General features: G+C 43.4%; 2 protein-coding genes across 3 annotated transcripts; both read right to left on the bottom strand.

Moving 5' to 3' along the window:
- Positions 1–257: 257 nt before the first annotated feature.
- LOC120706753 (kinetochore protein NDC80 homolog) lies at positions 258–5761 on the bottom strand. The gene is made up of 5 exons (XM_039991468.1): positions 4513–5761; positions 4157–4403; positions 2732–2878; positions 2405–2641; positions 258–764 (listed from the first exon to the last, which is right to left on the bottom strand). The coding sequence occupies exons 1-4, from the start codon at positions 5640–5642 to the stop codon at positions 2429–2431; spliced, it is 1737 nt and encodes a 578-aa protein (XP_039847402.1). The 5' UTR covers positions 5643–5761; the 3' UTR covers positions 258–764; positions 2405–2428.
- A 2630-nt stretch (positions 5762–8391) lies between these two features.
- On the bottom strand, positions 8392–11395 carry LOC120706752 (protein DELETION OF SUV3 SUPPRESSOR 1(I)-like). 2 transcript variants are annotated; one of them, XM_039991467.1, is made up of 4 exons: positions 11337–11364; positions 11300–11306; positions 11087–11215; positions 8392–8862 (listed from the first exon to the last, which is right to left on the bottom strand). In XM_039991467.1, exons 3-4 carry the CDS (start codon positions 11178–11180, stop codon positions 8732–8734), a joined length of 225 nt encoding a protein of 74 aa, XP_039847401.1. In that variant the 5' UTR covers positions 11181–11215; positions 11300–11306; positions 11337–11364; the 3' UTR covers positions 8392–8731. The 2 variants fall into 2 exon arrangements, with proteins under 2 accessions (XP_039847401.1, XP_039847400.1); XM_039991466.1 differs by having other exon boundaries at positions 11300–11395.
- Positions 11396–11961: the final 566 nt, after the last annotated feature.

Genomic DNA, 11961 nt, shown 5'->3' with positions numbered 1-11961 from the left:
ATAAGCCTATTTAATTCATAATTTGCAACAATAATGCTACAGTAACCATCCACTAATCATAAATTAATTGTGGATTAATTTAGCTAGTTAGATTCATATCACGATTTACGACCCTTCTATGCGAAAGGTTCTATAAATAAATGTTTAGGCGTAAAATTTTTGAAAAAAAATCAAGCTATTTCAGAGCACTAAATAAAACATCCCGATCCGAAATATGTCAGTGAAAGCAAAGCAACAGAGCCCAAAACTCCACAAGAGAAAAAGAAAGACCACAACAACTGTTAGAGCAGCACTCCTGGCAGCGTTTCATATGGTGCGTCAGGAATTGTACAAACGAACAGCGCACATGTAACATACAATTCTCCTCGCTGCCTTTTAACCAAGGTGCATCCGTTATTACTAGACGGAAACAGGGAAATGATCCATTAAAAGCAAGCGGAACGACTAAATCAGTGACCATGCCAAGAAGGACGAGCACCGAACAACAGTAGCAGTTTCCCAACCATCGTCACCGTACACCAGTTCCTATCTGACAGTAATGGATACAAGGCTGCATACGCCAACTAGTCCTTGGACACCATCACACCACTCTCCAATTCGATACAAGGATGCATACGTTGGTTAGTTCTTGGGCGCATTGCTCTCCAGCTCCTTCCTCAACTGCAGCGAGAAGTCATCGTTGACGACATCGTTGACGTCATCGTCGTCCCAGTCATCCTCCCATTGCTGAAGTGCTTCGTTGCCTTCTTCCTTGTCATCCCACTCTGTAGTTCAAAAGATAGTGTCAGCCTGATATTAGGTAATAACAAGTACACATTTTTTGAATCTATAATCGTTTTGAACATACAGTTTTGAAATGAACATATAAATTAGCACTGTGTTTGGATTCTTGAAACAATTAGATCATGACACAACCAAAAACAAGGGGGCATGCTATATTTTTTTTTCCCAAGATGCTATATGTAATTTGATCCAGAAAGGAATATAAGAGAAACTAAACAAACAGCATGCTTATCCAAACGAGCCATGATATAGCATCGCAAAGTTGTTAAACTGGAAACATCATCTGCAGACTAAACTTTAGCATCACTCATGCTTTCCAAAATAAAGAAAGCATAAATAGTTCTATGGCTCGTTCGTTCTTTTCAACTTGATCTGCATGTATGACTGGTGTGTATTTAAAAGATAAACCTCTGTGTGTCCTACACCCTATCTTGTATGACTGGTGTGGGGACAAGTTCATTGTGTTCAGTGTGCTAGACAGAAATGGTCGGCTGAATTTCAATAGGTGGCTGCCTCCAAGTTTGTTTGAAACTTGGATGGGGGTGGTAGATGAGACCTTCTCTTATAGTTTTGAAAAATCAGAATGATAAGGTGTCCTGGAAATGGGGTAGTAAAAGGGTGTGTTTACTAAATCGGTATATGATCACCTGACAGTGCCCAGGGGGTGCTCAATTCTCTCATATTTTGAAGGCTAACTTTCCCTATAAAATCAAATTTTAACCTGGTTGGTAGAAAATGGGGCTGTGCTGACCAAAGATATCATGGTCAAGAGGAAGTGGTTAGGTGACCCTACTTGTGTCTTCTGTGATCAACTTGAAACAGTTGACCACCTCCTTTTTCTCTGGCCTGTGGCAAAATGTGTTTGGGGAATGATTGGTTCATGTTTTGGGGCATTTAACACTACCATTAACCATGACCAATATAAACAGTGGATTGCGAGATGGTTGCCTGGTGGACAATTTGTTCATCATTTTGGTTTCGCAGCCATATGTTAGGCAACTTGGAAATGCAGGAATAAAGCGGTCTTTGATCGAAAAATCATTCAGCACCCTGCCAAGATTCGAATACAGGCTTATGCTATTATGACTTACAGGTCTTCATAGCTCGGAATTTCATGGGAAGTTGCTGGACGGTGTCAAGACTTTGCTCGCCTGTGCTCACCAGGCTCTGGCTCAACAGGCCAGGGTGGCGCCCATGATGCTCGCAGCACCACCTGAGGAGTAAAGACAGTGCCCAGTCTCGGCATGCTGTTGGCTTGGCTATTTTGGTTTTGTGTCTGTAGCTCTGGTTGGTGGCTTGTAAAAGAATAATGTTTTCTGTTACTTCCTGCTGTGTGGTTCCACCTAGGAATCCTAGTGTGTGAGGTCCTTCGCTGAATTTCCCAAGAATATGTTATCAAACCATTTTATTTCGACCAATTGCTCCACAAGCATTTAGACTGGACGACTGGACGTTCGAAAGTGATGAAAATCTGTCTAAGAAAATACTTCCACAGTACTAAATTTGTGAGTCTGCCAAGATGTTGCCATGGAAACTAGTGGTCAAAGTTATGTACTGAAGGGCTGAATCAGTGCTCTAAATCACGCTTGTGACAGGAGTGACAGATAGGTGAATCTGATACCTTATTATGAGACTTTTTAATCATTCAGATATGAGGATTGGGTGATGATGTCTTAGATGCCAAAGAGGCTATATAATCTGCAGCTTCATACAGTTCCTTCCTCCTCTGAGCAATTGTTGCTTCCATGAACTCTTTATGCTCAGCAATGGAATCAACAAGTTCCAGCAGTTCTCTCGCTGCTGCCTGTGTTTCTTCATCATCTTTGAGTATTGCATCTTGGAGCCTCTTCTCCGAATTCTAACAAATCAAATAAAATTTCATTTAAATTATCTGATTGTGAATGTGCTATACATCTTTAGTATTGAACAAAACAAATACGAACAGTACCTTCAAAAATTCGTCTGCCTCCTTTTCAACAGAACTTAAATCATTGTACTTTTTCTCCAACTCATCTTTCATTCGTCTCGCATCAGCTGTGCATCTTGAGTCATCATTTGTGATTTCACGATCCAGAAGCTTCAAACGACCAACCATCTAGACAACAGCAAATACAGGAGGTTTGACTTTATTATTTTGCAATAATTATTCTGTAAGAGTCCAGAACAACTTTTGCTGTATGGTAAAAGCCAGGGCCAAGCACTTGTCCATATTGATAAATTGTTTAGGATCACCAAGAAAAGAGACTGGGATGGTGAATTCAAGAACACCCAAAAGAGGCTGCAAGCCAGAGTAACATCACATAGATAAAATGCTCCTACACAAAGGGTACAAAAAACAAAATCCATTTAGAAATATTTGACAACTGCTCCAACACTTGACTGATTAAGTGATTATTAATCACTTTATTTCTCCGACTGCTCTTACTGAAAGAGAATATGGCTTGGGAATAGTAGATTGATTATGGGGTGCAAAGCACGTGTACATATATAGGCAAGGAGGTCCTACGAGTGGTTATACTTTATAGAATAACACCAAATCAGGGAGATCCCATAATCTAATTTACAACGCATCATTATAGTCCATTGGACAAATTCAAAATCCGATTTACAATAATAGCAAAATTGTCTTTTTTGTTCATGTCAAATCAATTCTTCGTGTTTACTTCACCATAAATTTCAAGAGTAAATATATATTAAGATAAAAGGGTGGTGGGGCATCTGCCTAATTTTTAACAAATTGATGATGCCCCTGCTGCACTTCTCTAGTGAAATGGCAGATCATTAGAAAAGGCATAGATTACATAACACTCAGGCATTGTTTAGTTCCCTTCAAAATTCCAAAACTTTACAAGATTCCCCATCACATCGAATTTTTTAACGCATGAATTAAGTATTAAATGTAGCTAAACAAAATAACTAATTACATAGTTTGTCTATAATTTGAGAGACGAATCTTTTGAGTCTAGTTAACCCATAGCGGGACAATGATTACCAAATACAAACGAAAGTGCTACAATGCTTTACACCCAAAACTTTATGCATCTAAACAAGGCCTCAATTCAAATCACAACACATCAAAGTACAATCATGACATAAATCCAAACTTCAATTTCCAATAACAGCCCCAATGAATTATAATTGGTCAAGTTGAAATACTACGGGCTTCTGCAGCACAAAGTTGATGTACAAGGACCAGCAGGAAAGCTTTAGCAAGTTAAAAGTATGTGACTACATCACTATATGACTCTAGGAACTGGTCTACATCAACATCTGACCAATTATTTTATGTGTTGTTGTATCATCATAACATACTACGAGAAAATATTGGCCACCCAACTGTGCAACTAGATTATAGTCCGGTCGATAGACTTACCTTGTCATGTTTAGCCTGGAGACTGGAAATATTACTCCTTTCCTCCTCCAAGATTTTAGCACTTCGTTGCAGCTCCTTTTGTAGATCAACAGACTCTGCAAGATTTGAGACGGCAATCCTTTTGTTCTCCTCTGAATGAGCCAAAAGTGCAGGTTTCAGCACTGTTTTGTAAGCAGGGCCTAGCATCTCAGCAGGTGAGGACCCTTTTGAATTTATCATGTACTGAAAATCAATACCAGGTTTCAACCTGAAAAGTGGCCCAGCAGTGTAAAATTGGTTAATTGGTTCGAGAAGAATGGAGAGGAACAAAATCAAAGAATGAAGAAACTACAGTAGACGTTGCGGTACATTCATACCTTTTGAGGGCCTGGTTGCATCGCTCAGCAAGCCCCTCGAGCTCCTCAAGCTTGGTAACAAGCTTAGCATCAAGCTCCCAGCCCTTATCCTCCAGTGCTGCTTTCGCATTCTCAGCATTGGCAATGTCATGTTCAATCACCTGCATCTCCCTCCACATCCTCTCGACATCCCTGACATTCACCGCTTGAGTGTCCACTTTCTTCATCAGGTCCTCATTTTCAGCAGCAATGCGTCGAACATCCAACACTTTGGCCTCCAGCTCTTTCGCCAAATCCACCAATGCCTCCTCCTTTTCATCGACCTTAGTTTTCCAGGTCGTCACCACCGCCTCAAACTTGTGAACATCTGCAGTCAAGGCCTCCTTCTCCGCCCCTAGTGCCTCCAGCCGCGAGGGACCAGAGGTGAGCTTATTCACTTCGGCCTCCAATTCATGTGCCTCCTTCTCCGCAGCACGGAGTGTTGCCACGGCAGCCTCAGCGCTCATCCGGGCTTGGGACTGGTACTCCTTGTCGAGGGCTTCAACGGCCTCGTCGTCCCCCGCCAAGAAGTGGCAGTACGCCTGGGCGGTATAGATCATCAGATCGTTGGCTGGGGCTTGGGCGGCGGAAGAGGCCTCCGCATCGCAATATTGGGCGAAGATGGTGAGCCAGTGGAGTACGGAGAGGAGCGGCGGCCACGAGTGCGGGGTGCCGGGGGCCTTGAGCGCGGAGCGGGTGATCTTGTAGGGGCATCCGAGCACGCGAAGGGCCTGGATGAGGTCATCCTCGAAGGCGGCCTCATTGGGGGGGAAGTCGATGCGCTCGAGGAGGATGCGGAGCGCGGCCTGGATGTCGCGCGCGGAGGGGAGCGGCCCGCGGAGCGTGACGGCGGGGGCGAGGAAGGCGTTGACGACGCGGAGCGCGGCGGCCTGCGTGGCGCGGTCGGAGAAGTTGGGGGCGGCACCGACGCCCGCGCCGACGGAGGAAGCGCGGTGGCTGCTGCAGAGGCTGGCGGCGTCGGAGTCGCGGCGGGAGAAGGCGGAGTTGAGGTTGCGGATTGGGATGGCGCTGGAGTCCAGCGCCGGGGTCGCCTCGGCTGCGGAGGGCGCCAGGGAGGACTTGGGGAGCCGCCGGCCGCCGCCGCGCCGCATGGCCGCCGCGGATCTTGAGACTAGGGTTCGGACGGGGTTTTGAAATGGAGCGGCGGCAGGGTAACGGCCTAACGGGGATGGAATGGAGTTTTCCTTCTTCTTTTTTTTTCCGTGGAAGCGGCAGAGTAGTTGTGCCTATCAAGTGATAGGTTAACCTAACCGGTGGGAACAGGTCCGGTTTGACCGGTTACCGGTCAAACCGGTCCGGTCCGGTTTGACCGGTTACCGGTCAAACCGGTCCGGTCCGGTTCCGGTTCCGGCCAAATTTCAAATTTTAAATTTGAATTCAAAAAATGAAAAAATTCCAAAAAATTCCTAAAAATACTTCAAGGTGTGATGAATCTAATGGTGTCAAATTTTCTCAAAAATTCATTCATTTAGTATAGTTTGTGAGAATTTAAAGTTAAATCAAAAAAGAAAAAGAAAAAAATGGGCTGGCCCATGAAGGCCCACCGATCAAACCGGTCAAACCGGCCGGTAAACCGGTTGCACGGGAGCTTTTGAATTTCAAACCGGTCAAACCGACCGGTAAACCGGTAAAACCGGCCGGTAAACCGGTCGGAACCGGTTGCACGGGAAAATTTGAATTTATTTGAATTTGGATTTGAATTCAACCAGTTTCCACCGGTTACCGGCCTAACCGGTCCGGTAAACCGGTACCGGAGGGCGGCGGTAACCGGTTTCCGGTTGGGATTAAAAACCCTGGTGCCTATTCGCTGGATGATGGAGAGAGTGCCTGCCTCGTGGGCTTGTTTGGATTGCACCCTGGGAAAGCAGCTCATCCAGGCTCGATTTCGTGCGCCTGGGCCAGAATGGCTGCGGCAGCAGCTGCCTGGGTGAGCCCCCCCCCACCACAATCCAAACAAGCCCCGTGTGTTCCTGCCTTCCTGGACTGGAGCATTCCCTGCTCAATATAAATTAACTATAACTTTTGCTACAAACAAATACTTGCAAAGTTTTGAGTTTTCATACTCTCCCTCTGACAGCACTGACTGCCCAACGTGGTTCTTGGTTGGATCCATCCTTGCTCTATATGATCCTTCGACACCCTTTGATATAGTTGTTGTTCCCATGCCACGATCCTTGTAATCTTTCTGTCCACTTTGCTCGTGGTGTCATAGCTAGGCTTGAGTGACGTTAGTGATAATAAGAAAAAACTAGGTACAATTCAAGGTGATAATTTTGTATCAGCTGGCCATAAATTTGTGTGTTCGCATGGCCACTTCGATGTGCCGGCCGTATCTTGGAGAGGAAGTGTAGGTCAGGCATGGGGCAACCATGGAGGTGAATCATCGAACACTCTTTTTGTTTATTCGCTATTTTCGTCCCCAAATCTGTTGCGGGGCACGAGCCGAATTCAAGTAGATCGGAACGACGTCAGCAATGTGTGTGTGTGTGTGGTGGGGGGGCGTACGGATTAGGAGGGGTTTCAAATGGAGCGGTGGCAGGGTAACGGGAATGGAATGGAGTTTTTTTTTTTTTCAGTGGAAGCGGCAGAGTAGTACGGGCTAGTTGGACGCACATGCCGTATGCGTACCATCACATGTATGCAAATCTATATATCTGAAATGAGTGCTATATATTATTGTATTTTTACTCACGCTCTGCATGTTTAATTCAATTTTACTAACATTTAGTTTTTACTAAAAGTAGCTCTATATACAATAAAAGTTTACAAGTGCGGTTTTCTAGAGAGTTTACCTTAGAAAATAAATATTTTTATTCTCCATCCTCAGCCGTTCCAAACCTGTCATTACTAGTGGCCAGTTTGGTAGAGCTTCAACTGATTCTGATTTTATAAGAGTTACTCTCTGAAAAAAATGATCCACTAGCTGAAAAGTGATTTTCTATAATTTTCTTAGCTTAACTTTATAAAAAATATAGATCAAGTGTGAGAGGTGAATGAGGACAAACTAATTTTTCCAGCTCCAAATCTTTAGTTCATTTTCGAGAATGACTCCAAAAATCAGCGTTGGATCAATTCTCTCAAGAAAAACTGTTTGGTAGACTTCCTCTTAGATTCAGTCTAGAAGTTGCTCTTGGAGCTCCACCAAACAGGTCCTTAGCAAGTTTCATAGCTCTTTCTTTTCCCATCATTATACTTCCTCCATTTCGAATTGTAGATTGTTTCGATAAATCTAGATACATAATTTTTGTTATATATCTAGACACGATGTATATCTAGATGCATAGTAAAAATTATGTATCTAGATTGTCAAAACGATATTATAATTTGGAAGGGAGGGAGTACCATAGTAAGCACTCTTAAGTTCTATCCTCCTATAACAAATTAACAATCACTTGCCAAGCGTCACTGCCTTTAATGCCTCAAGGTTTAGGGCCTGTTTGTGAGGATTTTTATCAGCTTTGGCTTCACCTATTTTGTATAAATCGAGGCACTCCGTTTCGTAACTGAGGTAAAAAAAACGGGAAGTCACTTTTTTTTTACTTCACCAAGTTCTCCCAAACCCCGTTAACCATCACATTAACGGGGTTTGGGAGAACTTGGTTCCTAACCAAGACATATGTAACATGCAACTCAGTGGTAAAATGTAATTCATCACATATTGGTTCGAATGACAAGTACACGTATATGATGATGACTATCAGGTTACCTTCCATCTTACCAACTCATCCCGATCCGAAATGTGTCAGGTGGAAGCAAAGCAACAGAGCCCAGAAATGTTCTCGACAAGACAAAAGCATCGAATCGCAAGACTCCACAAGAGAAAAAGAAAGACCACAACTGTTAGAGCAACACTCCTGGCAGCGTTTCTTATGGTGCGTCAGGAATTGTACAAACGAACAGCGCATATGTAGCATACAATTCTCATCGCTGCCTTTTAACCAAGGTGCATCAGTTATTAGTAGACGGAAACAGGGAAATGATCCATCAAAAGCAAGCGGAACGACTAAATCAGTGACCATGCCAAGAAGGACGAGCGCCGAACAACAGTAGCAGTGTCCCAACCATCGTCACCGTACACCAGTCCCTATCTGACAATAATGGATACAAGGCTGCATACGCCAACTAGTCCTTGGACACCATCACACCACTCTCCAACTCGATACAAGGCTGCATATGTTGGCTACTTCTTGGGCGCATTGCTCTCCAGCTCCTTCCTCAACTGCAGCGAGAAGTCATCGTTGACGTCATCGTCGTCCCAGTCATCCTCCCATTGCTGAAGTGCTTCGTTGCCTTCTTCCTTGTCATCCCACTCTGTAGTTCAAAAGTTAGTGTCAGCCTGACATTAGGTAATAACACAAGTACACATTTTTTGAATCTATAATCGTTTTGAACATACAGTTTTGAAATGAACATATAAATTAGCACTGTGTTTGGATTCTTGAAACAATTAGATCATGACACAACCAAAAACAAGGGGGCATGCTATATGTTCTTTTCCAAGATGCTATATGTAATTTGATCCAGAAAGAAATATAAGAGAAACTAAACAAACAGCATGCTTATCCAAACGAGCAATGATATAGCATCGCAAGTTGTTAAACTGGAAACATCATCTGCAGACTAAACTTGAGCATCACTCATGCTTTCCAAAATAAAGAAAGCATAAATAGATCTATGACTCGTTCGTTCTTTTCAACTTGATCTGCATGTATGACTGGTGTGTGGTTAAAAAGATAAACCTCTGTGTCCTACACCCTGTCTTGTATGACTGATGTGGGGACAAGTTCATTTCTGTGTTCAGTGTGCTGGACAGAAATGGTTGGCTGAATTTCAATAGGGTGGCTGCCTCCAAGTTTGTTTGAAACTTGGATGGGGGTGGTAGATGAGACCTCTTATAGTTTTGAAAATCAGAATGATAAGGTGTCCTGGAAATGGGGTAGTAAAAGGGTGTGTTTACTAAATCAGTGTATGATCACCTGACACTGTGCCCAGGGGGTGCTCAATTCTCTCATAATTGGAAGGCTAACATTCCCTATAAAATCAAAATTTTCACCTGGTTGGTGGAAAATGGGGCTGTGCTGACCAAAGATAGCATGGTCAAGAGGAAGTGGTTAGGTGACCCTACTTGTGTTTTCTGTGATCAACTTGAAACAGTTGACCACCTCTTTTTTCTCTGCCCTGTGGTAAAATGTGTTTGGGGAATGATCGGCTCATGTTTTGGGGCATTTAACACTCCCATTAACTGTGACCAATATAAACAGTGGATTGCGAGATGGTTGCCTGGTGGACAAATTGTTCATCATTTTGGTTTCACAGCCATATGTTGGGCAACTTGGAAATGCAGGAACAAAGTGGCCTTTGATCGAAAAATCATTCAGCACCCTGCCAAGATTCTAATTCAGGCTTATGCTTTTATGACTTACTGGGCAGGTCTTCATAGCTCGGAATTTCACGGGAAGTTGCTGGACGGTGTCAAGAGTTTGCTTGCCTGTGCTCACCGGTCTCTGGCTCAACAGACCACGGTGGCGCCCAGGATGCTCCCAGCACCACCTGAGGAGGAGCAGGAGGAGTGAAGACAATGGCCAGTCCCGACGTGCCGTTGGCTTGGCTATTTTGGTTTTGTGTCTGTAGCTCTGGTTGGTGGCTTGTAAAACACTAATGTTTGCTGTTACTTCCTGCTGTGTGGCTCCACCTAGGAATCCTAGTGTGTGTGGTCCTTCGCAGAATTTCCCAAGAATATGTTATCAAACCATTTTATTTCGACCAATTGCTCCACAAGCATTTAGACTGGACGTACGAAAGTGATGAAAATCTGTCTAAGAAAATACTTCCACAATACTAAATTTGTGAGTCTGCCAAGATGTTGCCATGGAAACTAGCGGTCAAAGTTATGTACTGAAGGGCTGAATCAGTGCTCTAAATCACACTTGTGACTGGAGTGACAGATAGGTGAATCTGATACCTTATTATGGATAAATAAATCACATATCTTATCCTCCCTATCTCGTATAGATAAATAGAGCACAAATCTTATCAAGAACTCCTGTTCAAATTGACTCAGCCTGATATCCCAAACATTGTCTAGCCTTCTGATTGTAAAATGGAATTCCCTAACTAGGTGGAATCAGCACAGACAACAGACAAGAGCAAGCCTGCCCAACTATGCCCAATTTTTGTGTAGCAGGTTAACTACAGATGTTGGTGTGTCACAGGAACTACGTGATCAATCTCCAATTGCTGAACTAAGCAATGGATCGCTCACTCGCTTGGAGAATCTACAAGATGGACAAGCCCTGCCTTCAAGCTCGTATGCATAAGTAGCAGGCAACAATCTCACAAACCCTATATTGCACAAACCTGACTCTTCCACCAGAGCACATCAAACCCGAACTGAGCTAATATGTCAGGAACCCTACCCTGCCAGCCACCAGATCCCCACCAACGGGCAACGGCGCCATCTACCAGATCTACTGCCAGCCCATCGAGGACTTCGACAGCAATACAAAGAAGGGGGGACTCGATGCGGAAACGGTACCTTGGTCGATCTCGAACTCCTCGAACTCGTCGTCGTCCTCGAGCAGGTCCATCTTGGCCTCCTCCGTCACCTCGGGCTTCGCCGGCTCCGCCATCGGGACTCGCGACACGGTCCGGCACGCAACGAACCCTGAAGTCGCGGAGAGAATCGACGGGAGTTAGAATTGGTTCCTGTGGCGGTCGGCTTAGGAAGATCGAGAGCAAGCAGACGGACCTGGCCTCTCAATAAAACTCGCCGCACGCCGCCTGACCTTGATCCTTTTTTTTTTTCTTGCGTAAGAAGAAGATCAGCAGCCAAGCAGGGGCGTTTTGCTTATAGAAGCAGTAAGCAGGGGCCGATTTGTAAACAATTTTAGCATCTACCTCCTCCGTCTTTGTCCTGAAATGTAAGATATTTTAATTTTATTCTAAATTAAACTATATTAAGTTTGATCAAATTTATATAAAAGAATAATAATATTTTAAATGTCAAATAAGAAAAATTAGATCCATTATGAAATATATTTTTATAATTCACTTATTTGGTGTGTTAGATGCTAAAATTCTTATCTATAAATTTGGTCAAATTTAGACTACTTTGACTCAGGACAAAATAAAAGTGCCTTACATTTCAGAACACAATACAGGGAGTAACTTTATCCAAATATATTTTTAGCTAAAAATGTATAAAATAAGAGTTCGGCTTTTTCTTGAGCCCGGCTCTTAAAATATTATCTACTAAAATTTGAGATCTTTACTACCTCTAATTACAAGCCAATTGCATTCAAAAACTCCATGGAATCATGGTATGTAAAAATTTGAGCCGGAACGTCGTTCAACTTTTCGATACGTTTTAGCACACAATATGAATTTTTATTTGATTTTGAGAAGTCTAGT

This window comes from Panicum virgatum, chromosome 5K (genome assembly GCF_016808335.1).
Source record: "Panicum virgatum strain AP13 chromosome 5K, P.virgatum_v5, whole genome shotgun sequence".
NCBI lineage: Eukaryota > Viridiplantae > Streptophyta > Magnoliopsida > Poales > Poaceae > Panicum > Panicum virgatum.
The sequence above is the reverse complement of the archived record's forward strand: the minus strand, read 5'-3'. Positions and strand labels throughout refer to the sequence as shown.